We start from the raw sequence: 22,879 nt of genomic DNA on the forward strand, positions 1-22,879 counted from the left end.
AGTGCCTGCTGGAGTTAGGAGAGTGAAGCGGGATATACACTAGGCCTCACTGGCACAATAGTAGTGCCTTCTGGAGTTAGGAGAGTGAAGCGGGATATACACTAGGCCTCACTGGCACAATAGTAGTGCCTTCTGGAGTTAGGAGAGTAAAGCGGGATATACACTAGGCCTCACTGGCACAATAGTAGTGCCTTCTGGAGTTAGGAGAGTGAAGCGGGATATACACTAGGCCTCACTGGCACAATAGTAGTGCCTTCTGGAGTTAGGAGAGTGAAGCGGGATATACACTAGGCCTCACTGGCACAATAGTAGTGCCTTCTGGAGTTAGGAGAGTGAAGCGGGATATACACTAGGCCTCACTGGCACAATAGTAGTGCCTTCTGGAGTTAGGAGAGTGAAGCGGGATATACACTAGGCCTCACTGGCACAATAGTAGTGCCTTCTGGAGTTAGGAGAGTGAAGCGGGATATACACTAGGCCTCACTGGCACAATAGTAGTGCCTTCTGGAGTTAGGAGAGTGAAGCGGGATATACACTAGGCCTCACTGGCACAATAGTAGTGCCTGCTGGAGTTAGGAGAGTGAAGCGGGATATACACTAGGCCTCACTGGCACAATAGTAGTGCCTTCTGGAGTTAGGAGAGTGAAGCGAGATATACACTAGGCCTCACTGGCACAATAGTAGTGCCTTCTGGAGTTAGGAGAGTGAAGCGGGATATACACTAGGCCTCACTGGCACAATAGTAGTGCCTTCTGGAGTTAGGAGAGTGAAGCGGGATATACACTAGGCCTCACTGGCACAATAGTAGTGCCTTCTGGAGTTAGGAGAGTGAAGCGGGATATACACTAGGCCTCACTGGCACAATAGTAGTGCCTTCTGGAGTTAGGAGAGTGAAGCGGGATATGCACTAGGCCTCACTGGCAAAATAGTAGTGCCTTCTGGAGTTAGGAGAGTGAAGCGGGATATACACTAGGCCTCACTGGCACAATAGTAGTGCCTTCTGGAGTTAGGAGAGTGAAGCGGGATATACACTAGGCCTCACTGGCACAATAGTAGTGCCTTCTGGAGTTAGGAGAGTGAAGCGGGATATACACTAGGCCTCACTGGCACAATAGTAGTGCCTTCTGGAGTTAGGAGAGTGAAGCGGGATATACACTAGGCCTCACTGGCACAATAGTAGTGCCTGCTGGAGTTAGGAGAGTGAAGCGGGATATACACTAGGCCTCACTGGCACAATAGTAGTGCCTTCTGGAGTTAGGAGAGTGAAGCGGGATATACACTAGGCCTCACTGGCACAATAGTAGTGCCTTCTGGAGTTAGGAGAGTGAAGCGGGATATACACTAGGCCTCACTGGCACAATAGTAGTGCCTTCTGGAGTTAGGAGAGTGAAGCGGGATATACACTAGGCCTCACTGGCACAATAGTAGTGCCTGCTGGAGTTAGGAGAGTGAAGCGGGATATACACTAGGCCTCACTAGCACAATAGTAGTGCCTGCTGGAGTTAGGAGAGTGAAGCGGGATATACACTAGGCCTCACTGGCACAATAGTAGTGCCTTCTGGAGTTAGGAGAGTGAAGCGGGATATACACTAGGCCTCACTGGCACAATAGTAGTGCCTTCTGGAGTTAGGAGAGTGAAGCGGGATATACACTAGGCCTCACTGGCACAATAGTAGTGCCTTCTGGAGTTAGGAGAGTGAAGCGGGATATACACTAGGCCTCACTGGCAAAATAGTAGTGCCTTCTGGAGTTAGGAGAGTGAAGCGGGATATACACTAGGCCTCACTGGCACAATAGTAGTGCCTGCTGGAGTTAGGAGAGTGAAGCGGGATATACACTAGGCCTCACTGGCACAATAGTAGTGCCTGCTGGAGTTAGGAGAGTGAAGCGGGATATACACTAGGCCTCACTGGCACAATAGTAGTGCCTTCTGGAGTTAGGAGAGTGAAGCGGGATATACACTAGGCCTCACTGGCACAATAGTAGTGCCTTCTGGAGTTAGGAGAGTGAAGCGGGATATACACTAGGCCTCACTGGCACAATAGTAGTGCCTTCTGGAGTTAGGAGAGTGAAGCGGGATATACACTAGGCCTCACTGGCACAATAGTAGTGCCTTCTGGAGTTAGGAGAGTGAAGCGGGATATACACTAGGCCTCACTGGCACAATAGTAGTGCCTTCTGGAGTTAGGAGAGTGAAGCGGGATATACACTAGGCCTCACTGGCACAATAGTAGTGCCTTCTGGAGTTAGGAGAGTGAAGCGGGATATACACTAGGCCTCACTGGCACAATAGTAGTGCCTTCTGGAGTTAGGAGAGTGGAGCGGGATATACACTAGGCCTCACTGGCACAATAGTAGTGCCTTCTGGAGTTAGGAGAGTGGAGCGGGATATACACTAGGCCTCACTGGCACAATAGTAGTGCCTTCTGGAGTTAGGAGAGTGAAGCGGGATATACACTAGGTCTCACTGGCACAATAGTAGTGCCTTCTGGAGTTAGGAGAGTGAAGCGGGATATACACTAGGTCTCACTGGCACAATAGTAGTGCCTTCTGGAGTTAGGAGAGTGAAGCGGGATATACACTAGGCCTCACTGGCACCACTACGCAAGATGAGAGAGCAAATGAGAGACAAAAGCACCCTCAAAACGTGAAGTTGGTTCCCCCTGTGATGAATCTAAAACACACTCCCTCTTTCTCTCTCCCTTTTCCCCTCTCTCTCGCTCCCCCCCCCCCCCTTTTTTTCATCAGGGCAAACAATAGTAGTGCCTTCTGGAGTTAGGAGAGTGAAGCGGGATATACACTAGGCCTCACTGGCACAATAGTAGTGCCTTCTGGAGTTAGGAGAGTGAAGCGGGATATACACTAGGCCTCACTAGCACAATAGTAGTGCCTGCTGGAGTTAGGAGAGTGAAGCGGGATATACACTAGGCCTCACTGGCACAATAGTAGTGCCTTCTGGAGTTAGGAGAGTGAAGCGGGATATACACTAGGCCTCACTGGCACAATAGTAGTGCCTTCTGGAGTTAGGAGAGTGAAGCGGGATATACACTAGGCCTCACTGGCACAATAGTAGTGCCTTCTGGAGTTAGGAGAGTGAAGCGGGATATACACTAGGCCTCACTGGCACAATAGTAGTGCCTTCTGGAGTTAGGAGAGTGAAGCGGGATATACACTAGGCCTCACTGGCACAATAGTAGTGCCTTCTGGAGTTAGGAGAGTAAAGCGGGATATACACTAGGCCTCACTGGCACAATAGTAGTGCCTTCTGGAGTTAGGAGAGTGAAGCGGGATATACACTAGGCCTCACTGGCACAATAGTAGTGCCTTCTGGAGTTAGGAGAGTGAAGCGGGATATACACTAGGCCTCACTGGCACAATAGTAGTGCCTGCTGGAGTTAGGAGAGTGAAGCGGGATATACACTAGGCCTCACTGGCACAATAGTAGTGCCTGCTGGAGTTAGGAGAGTGAAGCGGGATATACACTAGGCCTCATTGGCACAATAGTAGTGCCTTCTGGAGTTAGGAGAGTGAAGCGGGATATACACTAGGCCTCACTGGCACAATAGTAGTGCCTTCTGGAGTTAGGAGAGTGAAGCGGGATATACACTAGGCCTCACTGGCACAATAGTAGTGCCTTCTGGAGTTAGGAGAGTGAAGCGGATATACACTAGGCCTCACTGGCACAATAGTAGTGCCTTCTGGAGTTAGGAGAGTGAAGCGGGATATACACTAGGCCTCACTGGCACAATAGTAGTGCCTGCTGGAGTTAGGAGAGTGAAGCGGGATATACACTAGGCCTCACTGGCACAATAGTAGTGCCTTCTGGAGTTAGGAGAGTGAAGCGGGATATACACTAGGCCTCACTGGCACAATAGTAGTGCCTTCTGGAGTTAGGAGAGTGAAGCGGGATATACACTAGGCCTCACTGGCACAATAGTAGTGCCTTCTGTAGTTAGGAGAGTGAAGCGGGATATACACTAGGCCTCACTGGCACAATAGTAGTGCCTTCTGGAGTTAGGAGAGTGAAGCGGGATATACACTAGGCCTCACTGGCACAATAGTAGTGCCTTCTGGAGTTAGGAGAGTGAAGCGGGATATACACTAGACCTCACTGGCACAATAGTAGTGCCTTCTGGAGTTAGGAGAGTGAAGCGGGATATACACTAGGCCTCACTGGCACAATAGTAGTGCCTTCTGGAGTTAGGAGAGTGAAGCGGGATATACACTAGGTAGGCCTCACTGGCACAATAGTAGTGCCTTCTGGAGTTAGGAGAGTGAAGCGGGATATACACTAGGCCTCACTGGCACAATAGTAGTGCCTTCTGGAGTTAGGAGAATGAAGCGGGATATACACTAGGCCTCACTGGCACAATAGTAGTGCCTTCTGGAGTTAGGAGAGTGAAGCGGGATATACACTAGGCCTCACTGGCACAATAGTAGTGCCTTCTGGAGTTAGGAGAGTGAAGCGGGATATACACTAGGCCTCACTGGCACAATAGTAGTGCCTTCTGGAGTTAGGAGAGTAAAGCGGGATATACACTAGGCCTCACTGGCACAATAGTAGTGCCTTCTGGAGTTAGGAGAGTGAAGCGGGATATACACTAGGCCTCACTGGCACAATAGTAGTGCCTTCTGGAGTTAGGAGAGTGAAGCGGGATATACACTAGGCCTCACTGGCACAATAGTAGTGCCTGCTGGAGTTAGGAGAGTGAAGCGGGATATACACTAGGCCTCACTGGCACAATAGTAGTGCCTGCTGGAGTTAGGAGAGTGAAGCGGGATATACACTAGGCCTCATTGGCACAATAGTAGTGCCTTCTGGAGTTAGGAGAGTGAAGCGGGATATACACTAGGCCTCACTGGCACAATAGTAGTGCCTTCTGGAGTTAGGAGAGTGAAGCGGGATATACACTAGGCCTCACTGGCACAATAGTAGTGCCTTCTGGAGTTAGGAGAGTGAAGCGGGATATACACTAGGCCTCACTGGCACAATAGTAGTGCCTTCTGGAGTTAGGAGAGTGAAGCGGGATATACACTAGGCCTCACTGGCACAATAGTAGTGCCTGCTGGAGTTAGGAGAGTGAAGCGGGATATACACTAGGCCTCACTGGCACAATAGTAGTGCCTTCTGGAGTTAGGAGAGTGAAGCGGGATATACACTAGGCCTCACTGGCACAATAGTAGTGCCTTCTGGAGTTAGGAGAGTGAAGCGGGATATACACTAGGCCTCACTGGCACAATAGTAGTGCCTTCTGTAGTTAGGAGAGTGAAGCGGGATATACACTAGGCCTCACTGGCACAATAGTAGTGCCTTCTGGAGTTAGGAGAGTGAAGCGGGATATACACTAGGCCTCACTGGCACAATAGTAGTGCCTTCTGGAGTTAGGAGAGTGAAGCGGGATATACACTAGGCCTCACTGGCACAATAGTAGTGCCTTCTGGAGTTAGGAGAGTGAAGCGGGATATACACTAGGCCTCACTGGCACAATAGTAGTGCCTTCTGGAGTTAGGAGAGTGAAGCGGGATATACACTAGGTAGGCCTCACTGGCACAATAGTAGTGCCTTCTGGAGTTAGGAGAGTGAAGCGGGATATACACTAGGCCTCACTGGCACAATAGTAGTGCCTTCTGGAGTTAGGAGAATGAAGCGGGATATACACTAGGCCTCACTGGCACAATAGTAGTGCCTTCTGGAGTTAGGAGAGTGAAGCGGGATATACACTAGGCCTCACTGGCACAATAGTAGTGCCTTCTGGAGTTAGGAGAGTGAAGCGGGATATACACTAGGCCTGCTGACTCGATAATATAAAATATTAAAGGAAGAGCTAAAATAGGATTTGTTGCTAGGAGACCTTTCTGGTTGCCGTCAGCACCGCCGGGAACCTGGGCGCAGGGAAGGTGTTCAAGGTCGGTTGTGGATGTAAGCGGCGGCAAGCTCCTGAGGAGGGAAAAGAATGAGAATAACCTTTATTAGAACACTGTCTGACACACAAGGGATCAGGATATATATATATGCCTTTGAGTTAACACTAGAAAGGATACGTTCCCCAAATGTGACCCGAGATTCAGGAAACGTTTGAAAGTTTAAAAAAAATGTTTTTTTATCATAATGCGTTTTTTTTGCTAGAAATGCCTTCTTGTACATGTGAACTTTCATGTGTCTTAATAACAAGTCATCTGTAAATACGAATGAAATTGTAACATTTACGAGCCTTGTTGGTTAAGTGACAGAAAAAGCTAGCAACCGTCCCACTAGCCATGATTGGCTGAGATAATGAGTGGGCTGGACAGAGAGAAGAGTTCGGATTGGTCTGCCATAGAAGCTCGTCAGTCTGTGTTGGTAATCCTGTCGAACGTGCCTTTAAAAAAAAATGTATTGTGTAGTGGAGCTGCATAAGTGTGGCTCTCTACTTTCTAGAGGATCGAGTTTTGAAATCAGTGGAATTAGAGTATGACAGCTAAAAGGGATGGAAGAAACACCTGTCTCCGGATTTTACCTTCAAACTAAAGGCAAATGTGGCATCGCATTCCTGACAGGTAGATCCCCTGCTGATTTTGTACGTTTGCCCACTGACAAAGAAATGATCAGCTGGGACCATAGTCACCAAGAAAACAATTGGTAACACTACGCTGTGAAGGACTGAAATCCTGCAGCGCCCGCAAGGTCCCACTGCTCAAGAAAGCACATATACATGCCTGTCTGAAGTTTGCCAATGAGCATCTGAATGATTCAGAGGACAACTGGGTGAAAGTGTTGTGGTCAGATGAGACCAAAATGGAGCTCTTTGGCATCAACTCAACTCGCCGTGTTTGGAGGAGGAGGAATGCTGCCTATGACCCCAAGAACCCCGTCAAACATGGAGGTGGAAACATTATGCTTTGGGGGTGTTTTTCTGCTATGGGGACAGGACAACTTCACCGCATCAAAGGGACGATAGACGGGGCTATGTACCGTCAAATCTTGGGTGAGAACCTCCTTCCCTTAGCCAGGGCATTGAAAATGGGTCGTGGATGGGTATTCCAGCATGACAATGACCCAAAACACACGGCCAAGGCAACAAAGGAGTGGCTCTAGAATAAGCACATTAAGATCCTGGAGTGGCCTAGCCAGTCTCCAGACAGTAATCCCAGAAAATCTGTGGAGGGAGCTGAAGGTTCGAGTTGCCAAACGTCAGCCTCGAAACCTTAATGACTTGGAGAAGATCTGCAAAGAGGAGTGGGACAAAATCCCTCCTGAGATGTGTGCAAACCTGGTGGCCAACTACAAGAAACGTCTGACCTTTGTGACAAGGGTTTTGCCACCAAGTATTAAGTCATTTTTTTGCAGAGGGGTGAAATACTTATTTCCCTCATTAAAATGCAAATAATTTTATAACATTATTGACATGCGTTTTTCTGGATTTTTTTGTTGTTATTCTGTCTCACACTGTTCAAATAAACCCACCATTACAATTATAGACAGATCATTTCTTTGTCAGTGGGAAACGTACAAAACCAGCAGGGGAACAAATACTTGTTTCCCTCACTGTATATAGGTAAGATAGCTAGCTAACGCTAGACTAACGTACATTTTCAGATATTACACATTTTCAAATTTTGACAGAAAGTGGTTTCATTTCAAGCTAACTTTAGCTGGCTGGCTCCCTACCTAGCTGATATTATTTGTTTCCCAGAGCTGTTTGCTGTTCTAGTTAGAGCCTAATGTTAGCTAGCTAACATTGAACATGGTTGGTTAGCTCCCAGCACTGTTCATTGTTGTTTGACTAGCTAATGTTAGATGGCTGGCGCGTTAGCTAATGTTATGTACCTTGTGTGAACTTACACTTTGTTTACCTACAGTGGGGAAAACAAGTATGTGATACACTGCCGATTTTGCAGGTTTTCCTACATACAAAGCATGTAGAGGTCTGTCATTTGTATCATAGGTACACTTCAACTGTGAGAGACGGAATCTAAAACAAAACTCCAGAAAATCACATTGTATGATTTTTAAGAAATTAATTTTCATTTTATTGCATGACATAAGTATTTGATACATCACAAAAGCAGAACTTAATATTTGGTACAGAAACCTTCGTTTGCAATTACAGAGATCATACATTTCCTGTAGTTTTTGACCAGGTTTGCACACACTGCAGCAGGGATTTTGGCCCACTCCTCTATACAGACCTTCTCCAGATCCTTCACATTTCTGGGCTTTCACTGGGCAATATGGACTTTCAGCTTTCTCCAAAGATTTGCTATTGGGTTCAGGTCTGGAGACTGGCTAGGCCACTCCAGGACCTTGAGATGCTTCTTACGGAGCTACTCCTTAGTTGCCCTGGCTGTGTGTTTCGGGTCGTTGTCGGGTCGTTGTCATGCTGGAAGACCCAGCCACGACCCATCTTCAATGCTCTTACTGAGGGAAGGAGGTTGTTGGCCAAGATCTCGCGATACATGGCCCCATCTATCCTCCCCTCAATACGGTGCAGTCGTCCTGTCCCCTTTGCAGAAAAGCATCCCCAAAGAATTTCCACCTCCATGCTTCAAGGTTGGGATGGTGTTCTTGGGGTTGTACTCATCCTTCTTCTTCCTCCAAACATGGCGAATAGAGCTTAGACCAAAAAGGTATATTTTTGACTCCTCAGACCACATGACCTTCTCCCATTCTTCCTCTGGATCATCCAGATGGTCATTGGCAAACTTCAGAGGGGCCTGGACATGCGCTGGCTTGAGCAGGGGGACCTTGCGTGAGCTGCAGGTTTTTAATCCATGACGGCATAGTGTGTTACTAATGGTTTTCTTTGAGACTGTGGTCCCAGCTCACTTCAGGTCATTGACCAGGTCGTGCCGTGTAGTTCTGGGCTGATCCCTCACCTTCCTCATGATCATTGATGCCCCACGAGGTGAGATCTTGCATGGAGCCCCAGACAGAGGGTGATTGACCGTCATCTTGAACTTCTTCCATTTTCTAATAATTGCGCCAACAGTTGTTGCCTTCTCACCAAGCTGCTTGTCTACTGTCCTATAGCCCATCCCAGCCTTGTGAAAGATTGTTGCTTCCATCAATGTAACTGTCTGCATCATTTCCAATCCCGAGGATATTATTTGGGTAAATATATATATTCATACCTTTTTTAAGAATGTACCTTTATTATTCCCCCAAACCCTACCACCCTTCCCCCAATTGGAGTAAACTAATAAACAATAACACTCAGGCTTCTACCTTCAGTTTATACATATTATACAAATTGTACAAACACAATCTATTTTACAATAGTTATATTGTGTTTGTTTTTAGTCCTTCCTCTATTTCTGATGTCCATCCAGTTTGATTTCTATTTGTAACTGTGCTATTTCACAACATTTCTGAACCTTTATACATTTTACAGACCCTGTATGTTTTACATTGTTTATCTTGTCACACCCTTCAGCTCCATTCAACCCCTCCCATCTATCTCTTAATACCAACCATTTTGGATTTCTATTTGCCATATATTTTTCAACTGTGCTGTGATGCTTCACAAAAGTACTGAACCTTTCTATTCTCATTGCTTCTACAGATTGTAAATTAAAGAAGCATTTTTGCTCAAATAATGATTGTTATTGATTGATTGCCTATGGCTTTTCAAATCAACCAGTATTGCTATCTGCAGTGTTAGTTCTAGGCAAATGTTGCAATTCTTTAGCCATTCCTGGACCTGTGATAAAAAACGAGCTACATATGGACAATACCAAAATAAATGACTCTGCCTCCTCACAGCAAGATCTGCAGAGCTGGGAATATTGTATCCCCATATATAACATTCTATTGGTTGCACAAATTTTGTATAATAACTGAAATTTCTAAATTTGAAGTTTTGAATCCGGCGTTGTTTTGCGTGTCAATGTCACGCCCTGGTCAAAGTATTTTGTGTTTATCTTTATGTATTTGGTCAGGCCAGGGTGTGGCATGGAGTTTTTGTATTGGGGTGTGTTTTGTCTTGGGGTTTTGGTGTTGGTATTGGGATTGTAGCGTAGTGGGTTATCTAGCAAAGTCTATGGCTGTCTGGAGTGGTTCTCAATCAGAGGCAGGTGTTTATCGTTGTCTCTGATTGGGAACCATATTTAGGCAGCCATATTCTTTGAGTTTGTCGTGGGTGATTGTCCTATCTGTCCTATGTGTACTCTCTGTTAGTTTGCACAAGTATAGGCTGTTTTCTGATTTCGTTTCGTTTATTGTTTTGTAGTGTTCGTGTTTACGTTTGTTTAAATAAACATGGATCGCAATCGACATGCTGCAGTTTGGTCCGACTCTCCTTCACCACACTTAGAAAACCGTAACAGTCAATTCATAAACCATGTGCCATGGAATCGGTACATCAAAAATCTCTTCCCAACTAGTTAGCAATTTGTATGGCACAGCTGTCAGTTTTTTGGTCCTTAAATGAAATTGGTATATGTTTTTATTTATCACACTTTTCTTTAACCATTTATGGTCTTGAAGACAAGTTCCTTACTTTTTCCCTCTTCCACTTGCCTCTTCCATTTGTGTGGTAATGCTGCAATTAGTTGGTTGTAATTTTGGGTAGAGCAGACATTTCCATATGTCTGTGTTAGCTGCATGTGACAACTCCACCAATCCTATTTATGATATAATTTACAAAAAAAATAAATGTAATATAGATTTTTTTTAATCAATTACTATATTTGAGTTTAACCACAATATTTGATGTATTATTTGTTCTATCTTTTCAGGTGGATTAAACTGAAATTGCAACAAATTTTCTAAGGCTTGTTTAAAACAAAACAACAATATTTTGGAGACGATTTAGTTTTCAAACAACTGAAAGTGAGCAGTTGTAATCTGAATAAAGGGAAAAAGGCCATTCTTGAACATGGGGTGAGACACATATATATATTAAAAATACTGTTTCTTATTTTCCATAATTAGCTATTAATATTTGTAGTAATGTAGGCAATTTATGCAAAGGATTTTTCCATCTCACTAGTCTCGCCATTAGCAAAATTAGCCATTAGCAAAATTAGCCATTAGCAAAATTAGCCATTAGCAAAATTAGCCATTAGCAAAATTAGCCATTAGCAAAATTAGCCATTAGCAAAATTAGCCATTAGCAAAATTAGCCATTAGCAAAATTAGCCATTAGCAAAATTAGCCATTAGCAAAATTAGCCATTAGCAAAATTACATTTGAACCTTTATTTACATTATGGAAAGCAATTATTATATTAGCAAACAATTATTGTGAATCATCCTAAATTGTCCCTAACAACTTTCACTCCCTCGCAACAGTTGTGGGATACACAACTTTCACTCCCTCGCAACAGTTGTGGGATACACAACTTTCACTCCCTCGCAACAGTTGTGGGATACACAACTTTCACTCCCTCGCAACAGTTGTGGGATACACAACTTTCACTCCCTTGCAACAGTTGTGGGATACACAACTTTCACTCCCTTGCAACAGTTGTGGGATACACAACTTTCACTCCCTTGCAACAGTTGTGGGATACACAACTTTCAAAGCAGAATAACTTTCCCATTGTTCCTCAAATGCAGTGTATGATACACCAATTTGTAGCTCCGAGTCTCTAATTTTATATAACGTAAAAAACACAATTTTAAATTTTGCTACATAAGTCCGAATCCAGGCTGTGAGTCACAAATGGCTATTGCTGATTGTCGCCAGTACTCGCATGAGGAACGTGTGGAGCTGTCCTTATTCTAGTCAAGTAAGATTTAACCAATTAGGCAAGGGGGGGTGTGGTATAAGGCCAATATACCACGGCTAAAGGATGTTCTTAAGCATGACGCAACACGGAGTGCCTGGATACAGCCCTTAGCCTATTGCTATTGTAAACTAGTTTCCAAAGTAATTAGAGAAGTAAAAAAAAAAATATTCTGTCAGCCAATCAGCATTCAGGGCTCAAACCACCCCGTTTATATTCTCAAACAGAGCCCATCCGCACAATGTTGAGAGTCGTTTAGCAAAATAACTGAATCTGCTCTCTTAGCAATCAAAAAGTGGTACACTCCGTTATCTTCTTTGTCAATGCACTGGTCATCAATCTATTCATTCTCCATTTCACAATTGATAATATTGTCACCCATCAGACTATTGTCAATTTATTCTTGTTTTTAGGCCACATTGATTATCATATGTATGAAATTAGTTTCAATACAGGTTAGGTCTTATTTTAGTATTTACAGTCTACATACTTCTGGATCAATCAATAAATGTTCTGACTGATTACAATTAATAAATATATTTATATAATATTTGGTGTCCTGAGGTTATATGACCCATTTTAACATAATGAAATCTTAACAAGATTGAAATATCAAATGGTCAGAATGACTGTCGTAGCCATTCCAGTAACTATGAAATTCTGGCGCCCTGAGTGTTAACCAATAATGTTGCGCTGTTTGTTTCCTAAACCGTTACAGAAAGATGGTCGTATGATGCATGTCACTACTTCACAGGAGAGGCATTTGACCTTAAGCGTTGTTTCATCAAAATGTTTTTTTTTTCTTTTGGTATTGCATAAATGCCTTCTTGAAGATGTGAACTTTCATAATAACAAACTTGTATGAAATTTGTTAATATAAAGAAACAATGTGAAATCACAAATCTGTTAAGACAGAGAAAATACTAAATCTTGCCTAGCCATCATGATTGGTTGAGATAATGAGGGGGACATTCAAGAAAAAGAGAGTCCATTGTATCACTCAAGTCTTCTCTGTCAAAATGGCACATCCTGCTCTCTGCTACCGCGGATATTTGAAACATCCATTGTATTATATTGTCGTGGACCACATATCATATTGACCTGGACCACTGGCTCCAGGTCATCTACAAGTCCATGCTAGGTAAAGCTCCGCCTTATCTCAGTTCACTGGTCACGATGGCAACACCCATCCGTAGCACGCGCTCCAGCAGGTGTATCTCACTGATCATCCCTAAAGCCAACACCTCATTTGGCCGCCTTTCGTTCCAGTACTCTGCTGCCTGCGACTGGAACGAACTGCAAAAATCGCTGAAGCTGGAGACTTTTATCTCCCTCACCAACTTCAAACATCAGCTATCTGAGCAGCTAACCAATCGCTGCAGCTGTACATAGTCTATTGGTAAATAGCCCACCCATTTTCACCTACCTCATTCCCATACTGTTTTTATACTGTTTTTATTTATTTACTTTTCTGCTCTTCTGCACACCAATATCTCTACCTGCACATGACCATCTGATCATTTATCACTCCAGTGTTAATCTGCAAAATTGTAATTATTTGCCTACCTCCTCATGCCTTTTGCACACAATGTATATAGACTCCCCTTTTTTTCTACTGTGTTATTGACTTGTTAATTGTTTACTCCATGTGTGTTGTCTGTTCACACTGCTATGCTTTATCTTGGCCAGGTCGCAGTTGCAAATGAGAACTTGTTCTCAACTAGCCTACCTGGTTAAATAAAGGTGTCACGACTTCCGCCGAGGTTTGCTCTCCTGCCCGTTCGGGCGGTGCTCGGCGTTCGTCGTCACCGTCCTACTAGCCACTACCGATCCCTTTTCGTGTATCTGTTGGTTTTGTCTGATTGGTTTCACCTGTGTGTTGTTTAGTTAATTAGTGTCTGTATTTAATGTAGGTTGTCCCACCCTTGTTTTGTGCGGGATTGTTTATTTTGTCATTTATTTTTGTGTTTTCTTATTCTCCGGTTTGTTTGTTATCCTATGTTGGATAATTTCACCCTGTGTTTGTTTGGGTTGACCGTGTTTGTTTGTTTACCGGAGAATAAACTTCTAGATCGCATTCTGCTCTCTGCGCCTGATTCCACCCACCTTGATTAGACGTGACAAAAGGTGAAATAAAAATGGACAACATGCAAAGTGTAGCTACAGCTTTCAATACCAGTGTTGTCAACACAGTTGCTGGTGTCGACCAAAAGCTCTGTCTTCTGTGGGTAAAGCAGTCTGGACTGGTTGAAGCCCGACTGGGAAGAATTATTAAGTGTTTCAGTCCACAGTTAGAAAATGCCAAGATAGCTACTTGTACATACTATAACGACCCTGGGTTCATAAGCGCGGAAATCGACTCTGCTGCACGAGCATGCTTTTGCGGCAGTCGATAGCGTGTCGGACCTCGGGCTCGAAGGTCGAGGGTTCGAGACCTGCTCCCTGCTGTTTCATTACATTACGTTATTGTCTCAACTGTATCAAAGTTGTTTTCATTTCTAGCTATATAGCTACCAATATAGCTTGCTTCGTCATTTACAGATGACTTGTTGTGATCAGAAGCAACGTTAAGACAGCTAGCTGAGCTGGCCAATTGCATTCTACTGTTAAATGTTCATTGTTGATGAGCTAAGGCATTCGTTATATAATTATAATCGTTTTAATGTTAGCCAGTTTCTCATGTTTTTATTAGCTACCTGAAGTAGCCACTGTGGTGCGAATGCTAATCAATTAGTAAGTTAATCAAACCCCATGTTATGTTATAGGGACACATGCCAAGTTGGCTCGCTAGCTAGCCTTAATAAAATTATAGCTAAATAGCTTGCTAGCTATTAGGTTATAGATTGAGGTAGTTTTTTTGCATGTTCAAATGAATGAAATTAATACCATTTACATCTAGCAAGTTGGTAATTATGAAGCTACATTTTTGCTAAATCTAGCTAGTTATCTTGTATCTGCATTGCCATTGTTGGGCTGTAAGCAGGTTAGGTGTGTACAGGACATTTTGGTACAGCTGTAGTAGTCAACAGGCAATAACGAGCTACAGGACATTAATTAATTCATGTTTTAACGTCTCTTTCTGGAATTTGTCTTTCAGCATAAACCTGCTCTCTGCCTCCTATACAACGAGATGATCAAGGGTGAACAAGCAACACTTCAGGAATGTAGTACTTTGAGCTTATTGCTTTGACTTGAGGGTCAATTAATGTTATTTCTAGTATGCAAGGTTTTTGAATTGCCTGTCTATTTTTAGTCTGCTTTCTTCCTTTACAGCTTCAACAGTCTGGAGCCTGGTGTTGTTGTAGCCAAGGAGCTCTCTCTAATATGGAACCAGGCTTCTGCTGCCGTGCAACGTTGATGTCCTTCCTCCCAGAGATGTGAAAGCATCCCTCGGACTGGACACAACCTGGCAAACATAATATTTTGTAGAAGCTCAGGACTTTTGCGATGAAAAGGACATAGACATTACATGTTCTTCTCCAAAGGGCAGGACAGAAATATGCTCTCAGGCTAAGCCTTTGTGTCGTCGCCCCCCCCCCCCTTACCTTCAGTACTTGAAGTTAAAGCATTTTATTTTTGAAATATTTTCTTAGTTTTTTCAAGCACTACCTCACTGCTTTAGCACATGGCCAATGTCCAATGTAAATGGTTTAAGAGATGGGTGGCTCTAAGGTTTTAGAGTGCATGAACAACACTAAAATGAGTGCAATCAAAGAACAGCACTGTGGCTGGTCAATGTGAAAGGTTATATTTATTATACAACCATAGGCAATTTAATACTGTAAATGGTTTGCCTAAATGGGTAACTTGGTGAGACAATGTTCAGAGAGATCCATTTAGGCAATTTGGTAATATTATTCCTTTTCAAAAAATGTTTCCCAACGATTAATGTAGAGCAAGTGTGAAAATCACAGCAAAATGTTTTAATGCCTTTTTCTTTAATGCCTTTTTCTCCTAAATGGTATTCTAAGTGTCACCTTTTAAAGCAGCATTACTTCCCCATGTTTCCTCTAACTACAGTGCATGATATGGAATTTAGAAGCTCCGAGTCTGTACTTTTATCCAATGTAAAAAATAAAAAAACACCATTGAAATTTTGGAACACAAGACTGAATAGAGATGGTGGGTCAACTATGAGAAAGTGTTAAAGTTTCAAAACATCATAAACCAACAGTATACACACCCATTGATCACTTAATATTATAATAGGCTTATCAATAAGTTATAGACAGATGAGGCGAGGGATGAGAGATGCCTACCAGTCCGGCGGGGGTAGGATGACCTGGTCAGGAATCCCGGGCACCGGCCGGTGCCTCAGTCTGTAGGAACGGGTGGGCCGGGGGCCCTTGGTTTGTGTCTTCAAGCTGGGGCCCCTCTCATAGATCACATTATCCACCATCTTCCCCTGGTAAACCTCTTGGTTTTTCCCAGGTAGGACGTGGTCAGGCCCGGGAGAGAGGTCTGTAGAGGAAGGGGAGGGCTCCTCAGAGGAGATCTCACAATCAGAGGGCACCTCTCCAGAGTGGGAGGAGACAGAGAGGGAATCACAGCTGCCAGATGTGGAGTTCGAAGCTGAGGAAGTGGTGCGTACGTTGAGAGGGTCACGCGGTGTCGGCCGAGGTGGTCTCGGAGACCCCTTTATAGAAGTGTTAGGCATTGAAGAGACAGAAGAGGAGAACGCTAAGCCAGCCCCAGGGTGTAGGGTCTGCCTCCCCTCCCATCTTGCCTGCTCTACCCTCTCACTAGGCTGGCAGGAAGTCACCCTTTTCTTATTTGTCATGAAGATGTGTCTGGGTTGGGGGACGGGCATTCTCTGGCCCCACACCCTCTCTTCCCCCTCCTTTTCCTCTTCCCCCGGCTCTTCCACCACCAATCTTAGGGCTTCCAAACTACATAGGATCCGTCTACGGTGGCCTGTAGGGAACACTCGGAGCTCCAGGAGGCGGTTTTCAGTGAGCCCCCTGCAGTCTTCCAGGCACTGGAAGCCCCCCAGGTGAAAACCGGCAGCGTACTGGGGCAGACGCAGGCTGGTCAGCCAGTCTAGGATTTCCTCTCTGGGGTCAGTGGGATCCGACATGGTGGGTGTTTGGTGGTGGTCTAGATCAACACCAGAGAAGAGTTGATGATGGATCTAAGGCAGATCAGTATTAGTGAAAGTGTTGGGTGGGGGAAGGTTTGGTGGTTTTGCTGAGGACAGAAACAAGAGGGATACAATTAAGAATGTATTATGCCTCTGACAGTTGGTAGCTAATGTATCTGTACATCTAATATCCCGAAGAAAAACAAAAATCATGATGTTTCCTCAAAATTCACTTATCAATTAATTTCCATTAAAAGTTGACATTCTACATAAGAACGCTCGAATCCTGCACGGTGCAGTCGAACTACATGAGCCATAAGAGCTGAAACTAAATCTGCCCCAGTGCTTTCCCCACCACAGTATAAACCTAAGAACCCAAATGGCAATGCTAGAAATAATATTCATTACTGTTGAACAAGCCAGTCCATCTTCAACAAGAAATATAAATAGTCTCATTGACATATCCTATTCCATCAGCCTTTCAAATAAGAACTAAACTTACTCTGTTCTGGCTTTTTTTCCATGGTGTCTAGTCCTCCACTCCAACAAGCTTTCTCACCCCATAACAACTTGAACTATAAACACTTCCTGTAAACAAACTTCACCTACAGTGCATTCGGAAAGTATTCAGACCCCTTAACTTTTTCCACATTGTTACATTTACAGCCCTGTTCTAAAATGGATTAAATAAATACAAATCCTCAGTAATCTAAACACAATACCCCATAATGACATCACAATACCCTATAATGACATCACAATACCCCATAATGACAAAAAGAAAACCGTTTAGAATTTTTATCAAATGTATCAAAATAAAAGAACAGATAGCTTATTTACAGAAGTATTCAGACTCTTTGCTATGAGACTCGAAATTGAGCTCAGGTGCATCCTGTTTCCATTGATCATCCTTGACGTTTCTACAACTTGATTTGAGTCCACTTGTGGTAAATTCAAATTGATTGGACATGATTTGGAAAGGGACACACCTGTATATATATATGACCCCACAGTTGACAGAGCATGTCAGAGCAAAAACCAGGCCTTGAGGTCGATGGAATTGTCTGTAAAGCTCCGAGACAGGATTGTGTCAAGGCACAGATCTGGGGAATAGTACCAAAAAATGTCTACAGCATTGAAGGTCCCCAAGAACACAGTGGCCTCCATCATTCTTAAATGGAAGAAGTTTGGAACCACCAAGACTCTTCCTAGAGCTGGCTGCCGGGCAAAACTGAGCAAACGAGAGAGAAGGGCCTTGGTCAGGGAGGTGACCGTTAACCCGATGATCATTCTGACAGAGCGCTAGAGTTCCTCTGTGGAGATGAGAGAAACTTCTAGAAGAAGAGAAGCCATCTCTGCAGCACTCCACCAAATCAGGCCTTTATGATAGAGTGGCCAGACAGATGCCACTCCTCAGTAAAAGGCACATGAAAGACCTCTTGGAATTAGCCAAAATATTCTCTGGTCAAATGAAACCAAGATTGAACTCTTTGGCCCAAATGCCAAGCGTCACGTCTGGAGGAAACCTGGCACCATCCCTACGGTGAAGCACGGTGGTGGCAGCATTGTGCTGTGGGGATGTTTTTAAGCAGCAGGGACTGGGAGACTAGCCAGGATCGAGACAAAGATGAACGGAGAAAAGTACAGAAAGAATCTTTATGAAAACCTGCTCCAGAGTGCTCAGGAACTCAGACTGTGGCCAAGTTTCACCTTGCAACAGAACAATGGGAGAAACTCCCCAAATACAGGTGTGCCAAGCTTGTAGTGTCATACCCAAGAAGAATCGATGCTGTAATCGCTGCCAAAGGGTGCTTCAACAAAGTACTGAGCAAAGGGTCTGAATACTTATGTAAATGTGATATATCCATTTTTTATTTGTAAAACATTTTCATAAATGTATCAAAATCAGTTTTTGCTTTGGTATTATGGGGGTATTGTATGTAGATATTTCTATTCATTTATTTTTTTCTTTTGAATGAGGCTGTAACGTAACAAAATGTGGGAAAAGACAAGGTTTCAGAAAACTTTCTGAAGGCACTGTAACTCTAATTATACCAGATCTATAACCACAAGATGCAACAGTGCTGACGGTGTCAACATTTAGGTCAACGCTCTGCAGCAGTAATCATCACAAACAATAGTCAGTGGGTTTATAGGTCTTTTATGACCACCACTATAACAGGCTATAACAACGGAGAAGAAAAAAAAAAAGAAAAAAAAATATGCAACAGAAAACAAAAATGTACGTTTGTTGAGTCCTGTTTCAGTCTGTTTTCATACGTTTGGTACCTAATGAATATGACCCTGACGCTTGCAGTGTTTGTTTGTTTCACAGTAGCATCAGACCAACACCAGACTGTTATTGGAAGCCCTGTATGGTGGTGTTAATGAGAAGTCAAAAGAGAGAAGCATGCATTAACACTGAGGAACAAGTGTAACTTCATATGTGGTATACCCACGCCACCGAGGCTATATCAGAACGCTTCTGCATTCAACTGAGACCTCTTCTTATTTAACCCAATACACTTGTGGGATAGGGCTAAATTGAACTGTTTCTTACAGAAGAAATATGGAAAGCTAACGCATAGCCATAGTAGCAATTAAAAAGGGAACAGTTTGGAGATTATGGCAAAAATTATTAGACTAAAAAGGTGAGGGATACCACAGTTCACTTGACAAGACTTAATCCAAAATATTACACTGTTGATTTTATGTGCATTTTACATGTAGTGTACTTTTCTCCACATTTATTGATAACAAAATCTGAAAAATAATCTGGATACAGTCAGTAACATGACATGAAAATTCTTAGAAAAATTGGGGTAGGTGCAGTATAAGACAAACCATTTTACAAGGGTTTGTGTGAGAGGTCTGGTGTCTCCAAGTGGCCACACATCTCTCCAAAGTGTGCACAGTTCTTAAGTAATTCCAATGCACTTTTATGAATCAAAGAAGAGTCTTCAACTTTAAGGTGTTTTGATCTCCCATAGCTGTGGCGTTGAGGAACTAGAACAAGCACACTTGTAGTTGTTTTGTTTGGAACACAGCCCTGGATCCCCGACATCACACAATTACTATTGTTGTTTACGCATTCCAAAAAAACGGTCCATTATAAATCAAAAATCTTGGTACGGTGGCCATTTGAAAGCTTGTTCTATTGCCAACAATGACCAGCTAAAATCAGGGATGAACAAGAGAAAAGATCTGAACACATCATGAGGTGCCCCAGTTAGTGTGTTTTAGAATTGAGTCATGAGTTCACTCAGATGTGTGGTCTACAGCATCATCACAACACATCGGAACAGAGTGATCATTCGGCGTTCAGAACAACCCAGGGTATAACGCCATCGTTACCTTGTAACTGTACATCAAACATAGCGATGATAAACACTGACACTATATATGACTGAGTTTTATGATATGGAAATGTGAAGTGCACATTTGGACTCACAGGTGTTTGTCTTGCTTGTAATGACAAAGTGGTATTAACTTGCCTAGTTAAATAAAAAAATAAAAAATACATTATAATTGTCAATGTCTCATCTTTCATAATATATTGAGTCCTTTTAATTTGACAGCATTTCTCTCTCTCAGAAAACAAAACAAGACTTCCTGTCACATGGTGCTCAAGTTCAGAACAGCTGTCAATCAAAACCCCCATACAGAGCTGTGGAGCAGAGACCCTGAAGTCTGACGGCTTGTTGAGCATCTTACTGTACAGCCACTGTGTTCCAATGTAGGCGCTTATCAGTGTCCAAATCTGCCATTTCCAACCTGTATAGGAGTACGAGTATAAAGGGCTACATGCGTGTTTCTGCTCGTTTGTTTCATTTCATTTAAAACGAAGATTGCCAAGGACATCAAAGATGAGATGAGGAGAAACTGACATGTAAAAATTCCAACTCCAACGTTGACATAAAGCGTTGATGTCACACTTACGTCCAGGTACCTTCACATGTGAAGAATGGATTCAGCCCACGGAGTGTAAAGGCTCATTTAAGAGGTGAAAGGTGGTGTTTCTCTAGTGGTTTATCTTGCGGAGTCTCAAAGGGTTATAGCTGTGTGTATTTTACTCCCTTAACATGCAGGGACCTGTATTGGCAACGGGTGAGTGCTTACAGATTATGGCACAAGCGCCTTCCTCACACACACACACACACACACACACACACACACACACACACACACACACACACACACACACACACACACACACACACACACACCAGTTCCTCACACACACACCAGTTCCTCTCACACACACACACACACACACACACACACACACACACACACACACACACACACACACACACACACACACACACACACACAAACACCAGTTCCTCACACACACACACACGATCTGACTCAGTTTGCCATCTCTCTCTGGTTACCACCATCCCACCCCCTCACACACACCACCCAGTCTGTAAACCTTAGAATGGAATAGACTCACAAAGCATTGATCCAGTACTACACCCTGTCTGGCTAAAAAGAAGAGCAAGAATTGTTATTTAACTTTTATTTTATCAGGTAGTCATACTGAGACCGAGGTCCTTTATTTTATCAAGGAGTCATACTGAGACCGAGGTCCTTTATTTTATCAGGGAGTCATACTGAGACCGAGGTCCTTTATTTTATCAGGGAGTCATACTGAGACGAGGTCCTTTATTTTATCAGGGAGTCATACTGAGACCGAGGTCCTTTATTTTATCAGGGAGTCATACTGAGACCGAGGTCTCTTTTACAGATGAGCCCTGAATTACAGAAATGACAGAAAATACACACATCAAACTATAAATACAAAATGCGAGCAGAAAGAACAACAAACACATTCATCAGTAATAAGCTCCTCAATCAGCTTTCTGAATGACCCTAGAGGCACCAGAACATCACATTCATCAGTAATAAGGTCCTCAATCAGCTGTCTGAATGACCCTAGAGGCACCAGAACATCACATTCATCAGTAATAAGCTCCTCAATCAGCTGTCTGAATTACCCAAGAGGCACCAGAACATCACATTCATCAGTAATAAGGTCCTCAATCAGCTTTCTGAATTACCCAAGAGGCACCAGAACATCACATTCATCAGTAATAAGGTCCTCAATCAGCTGTCTGAATTACCCAAGAGGCACCAGAACATCACATTCATCAGTAATAAGGTCCTCAATCAGCTGTCTGAATTACCCAAGAGGCACCAGAACATCACATTCATCAGTAATAAGGTCCTCAATCAGCTGTCTGAATTACCCAAGAGGCACCAGAACATCACATTCATCAGTAATAAGCTCCTCAATCAGCTTTCTGAATGACCCAAGAGGCACCAGAACATCACATTCATCAGTAATAAGGTCCTCAATCAGCTGTCTGAATTACCCAAGAGGCACCAGAACATCACATTAAAGAATATTCTGAAGATTGTTCCACAAATAGGGTGAAAGAAAACTAAAAGCTGATTTACGTAACTCAGTACAGACCGAAGGAATTCCCAGAATTATCCATCCCTGAGACTGGGGGTGGTGACTCCTATGTCTACAGTTTAGTAACAGTTTAGTAACCATGTTAGTTACGGTGGGGCTTTTTATAAAAAGGGCTCTATGAATGAAAACATAGCAAAGTATCAACCTACCTGACAGTAGAGACATTGAGAGGATAGAAAACGCTATAGAATAAGAAGTAAACTAATTGTTGTATTCGAAAATCATTTTGATGCACTATGAGAGAAAGAGTCGACGATTTGCTGAACATAATGTGGCTCTACAAAAATGTTTTATTTCCTTTTGGATGCAGATGGAGATTGCAAATGGATGACCCAAGAGGCACCAGGATGCAGATGGAGGATGCAGATGGAATGGGCAGATGGAGGATGCAGATGGAGATGGCAGATGGAGGATGCAGATGGAAGATGCAGATGGAGGATGCAGAAAGTGAGTTCTGCTTAATTAAACCTGATCTCCAAAGTCCACGTCTATAGTCTCAATCAACCACACACAATGCAGAGTGACAGCGGTGCAGCACAGCACCGGTAACCAACATTGAGATATTGGATAGAAAACGCTATAGAAAAAGAAATGAGGTTTCCAATG

General features: G+C 43.4%; 1 protein-coding gene across 1 annotated transcript in view; it reads right to left on the reverse strand.

Moving 5' to 3' along the window:
- Window positions 1-22,879, reverse strand: part of arap2 (ArfGAP with RhoGAP domain, ankyrin repeat and PH domain 2) — a 260,125-nt gene that overhangs the window by 235,797 nt on the left and 1,449 nt on the right. The window contains exons 2-3 of the mRNA XM_031831383.1: window positions 15,968-16,895; window positions 5,853-5,938 (exon numbers count right to left, since the gene is read on the reverse strand). Of these exons, the coding sequence (XP_031687243.1) occupies window positions 5,853-5,938; window positions 15,968-16,785 (904 nt within the window). The 5' untranslated portion in view covers window positions 16,786-16,895. The remainder of the gene's footprint in view (window positions 1-5,852; window positions 5,939-15,967; window positions 16,896-22,879) is intronic.

The sequence above is a fragment of the Oncorhynchus kisutch genome, linkage group LG9, assembly GCF_002021735.2.
Source record: "Oncorhynchus kisutch isolate 150728-3 linkage group LG9, Okis_V2, whole genome shotgun sequence".
Classification (NCBI taxonomy): Eukaryota; Metazoa; Chordata; class Actinopteri; order Salmoniformes; family Salmonidae; genus Oncorhynchus; species Oncorhynchus kisutch.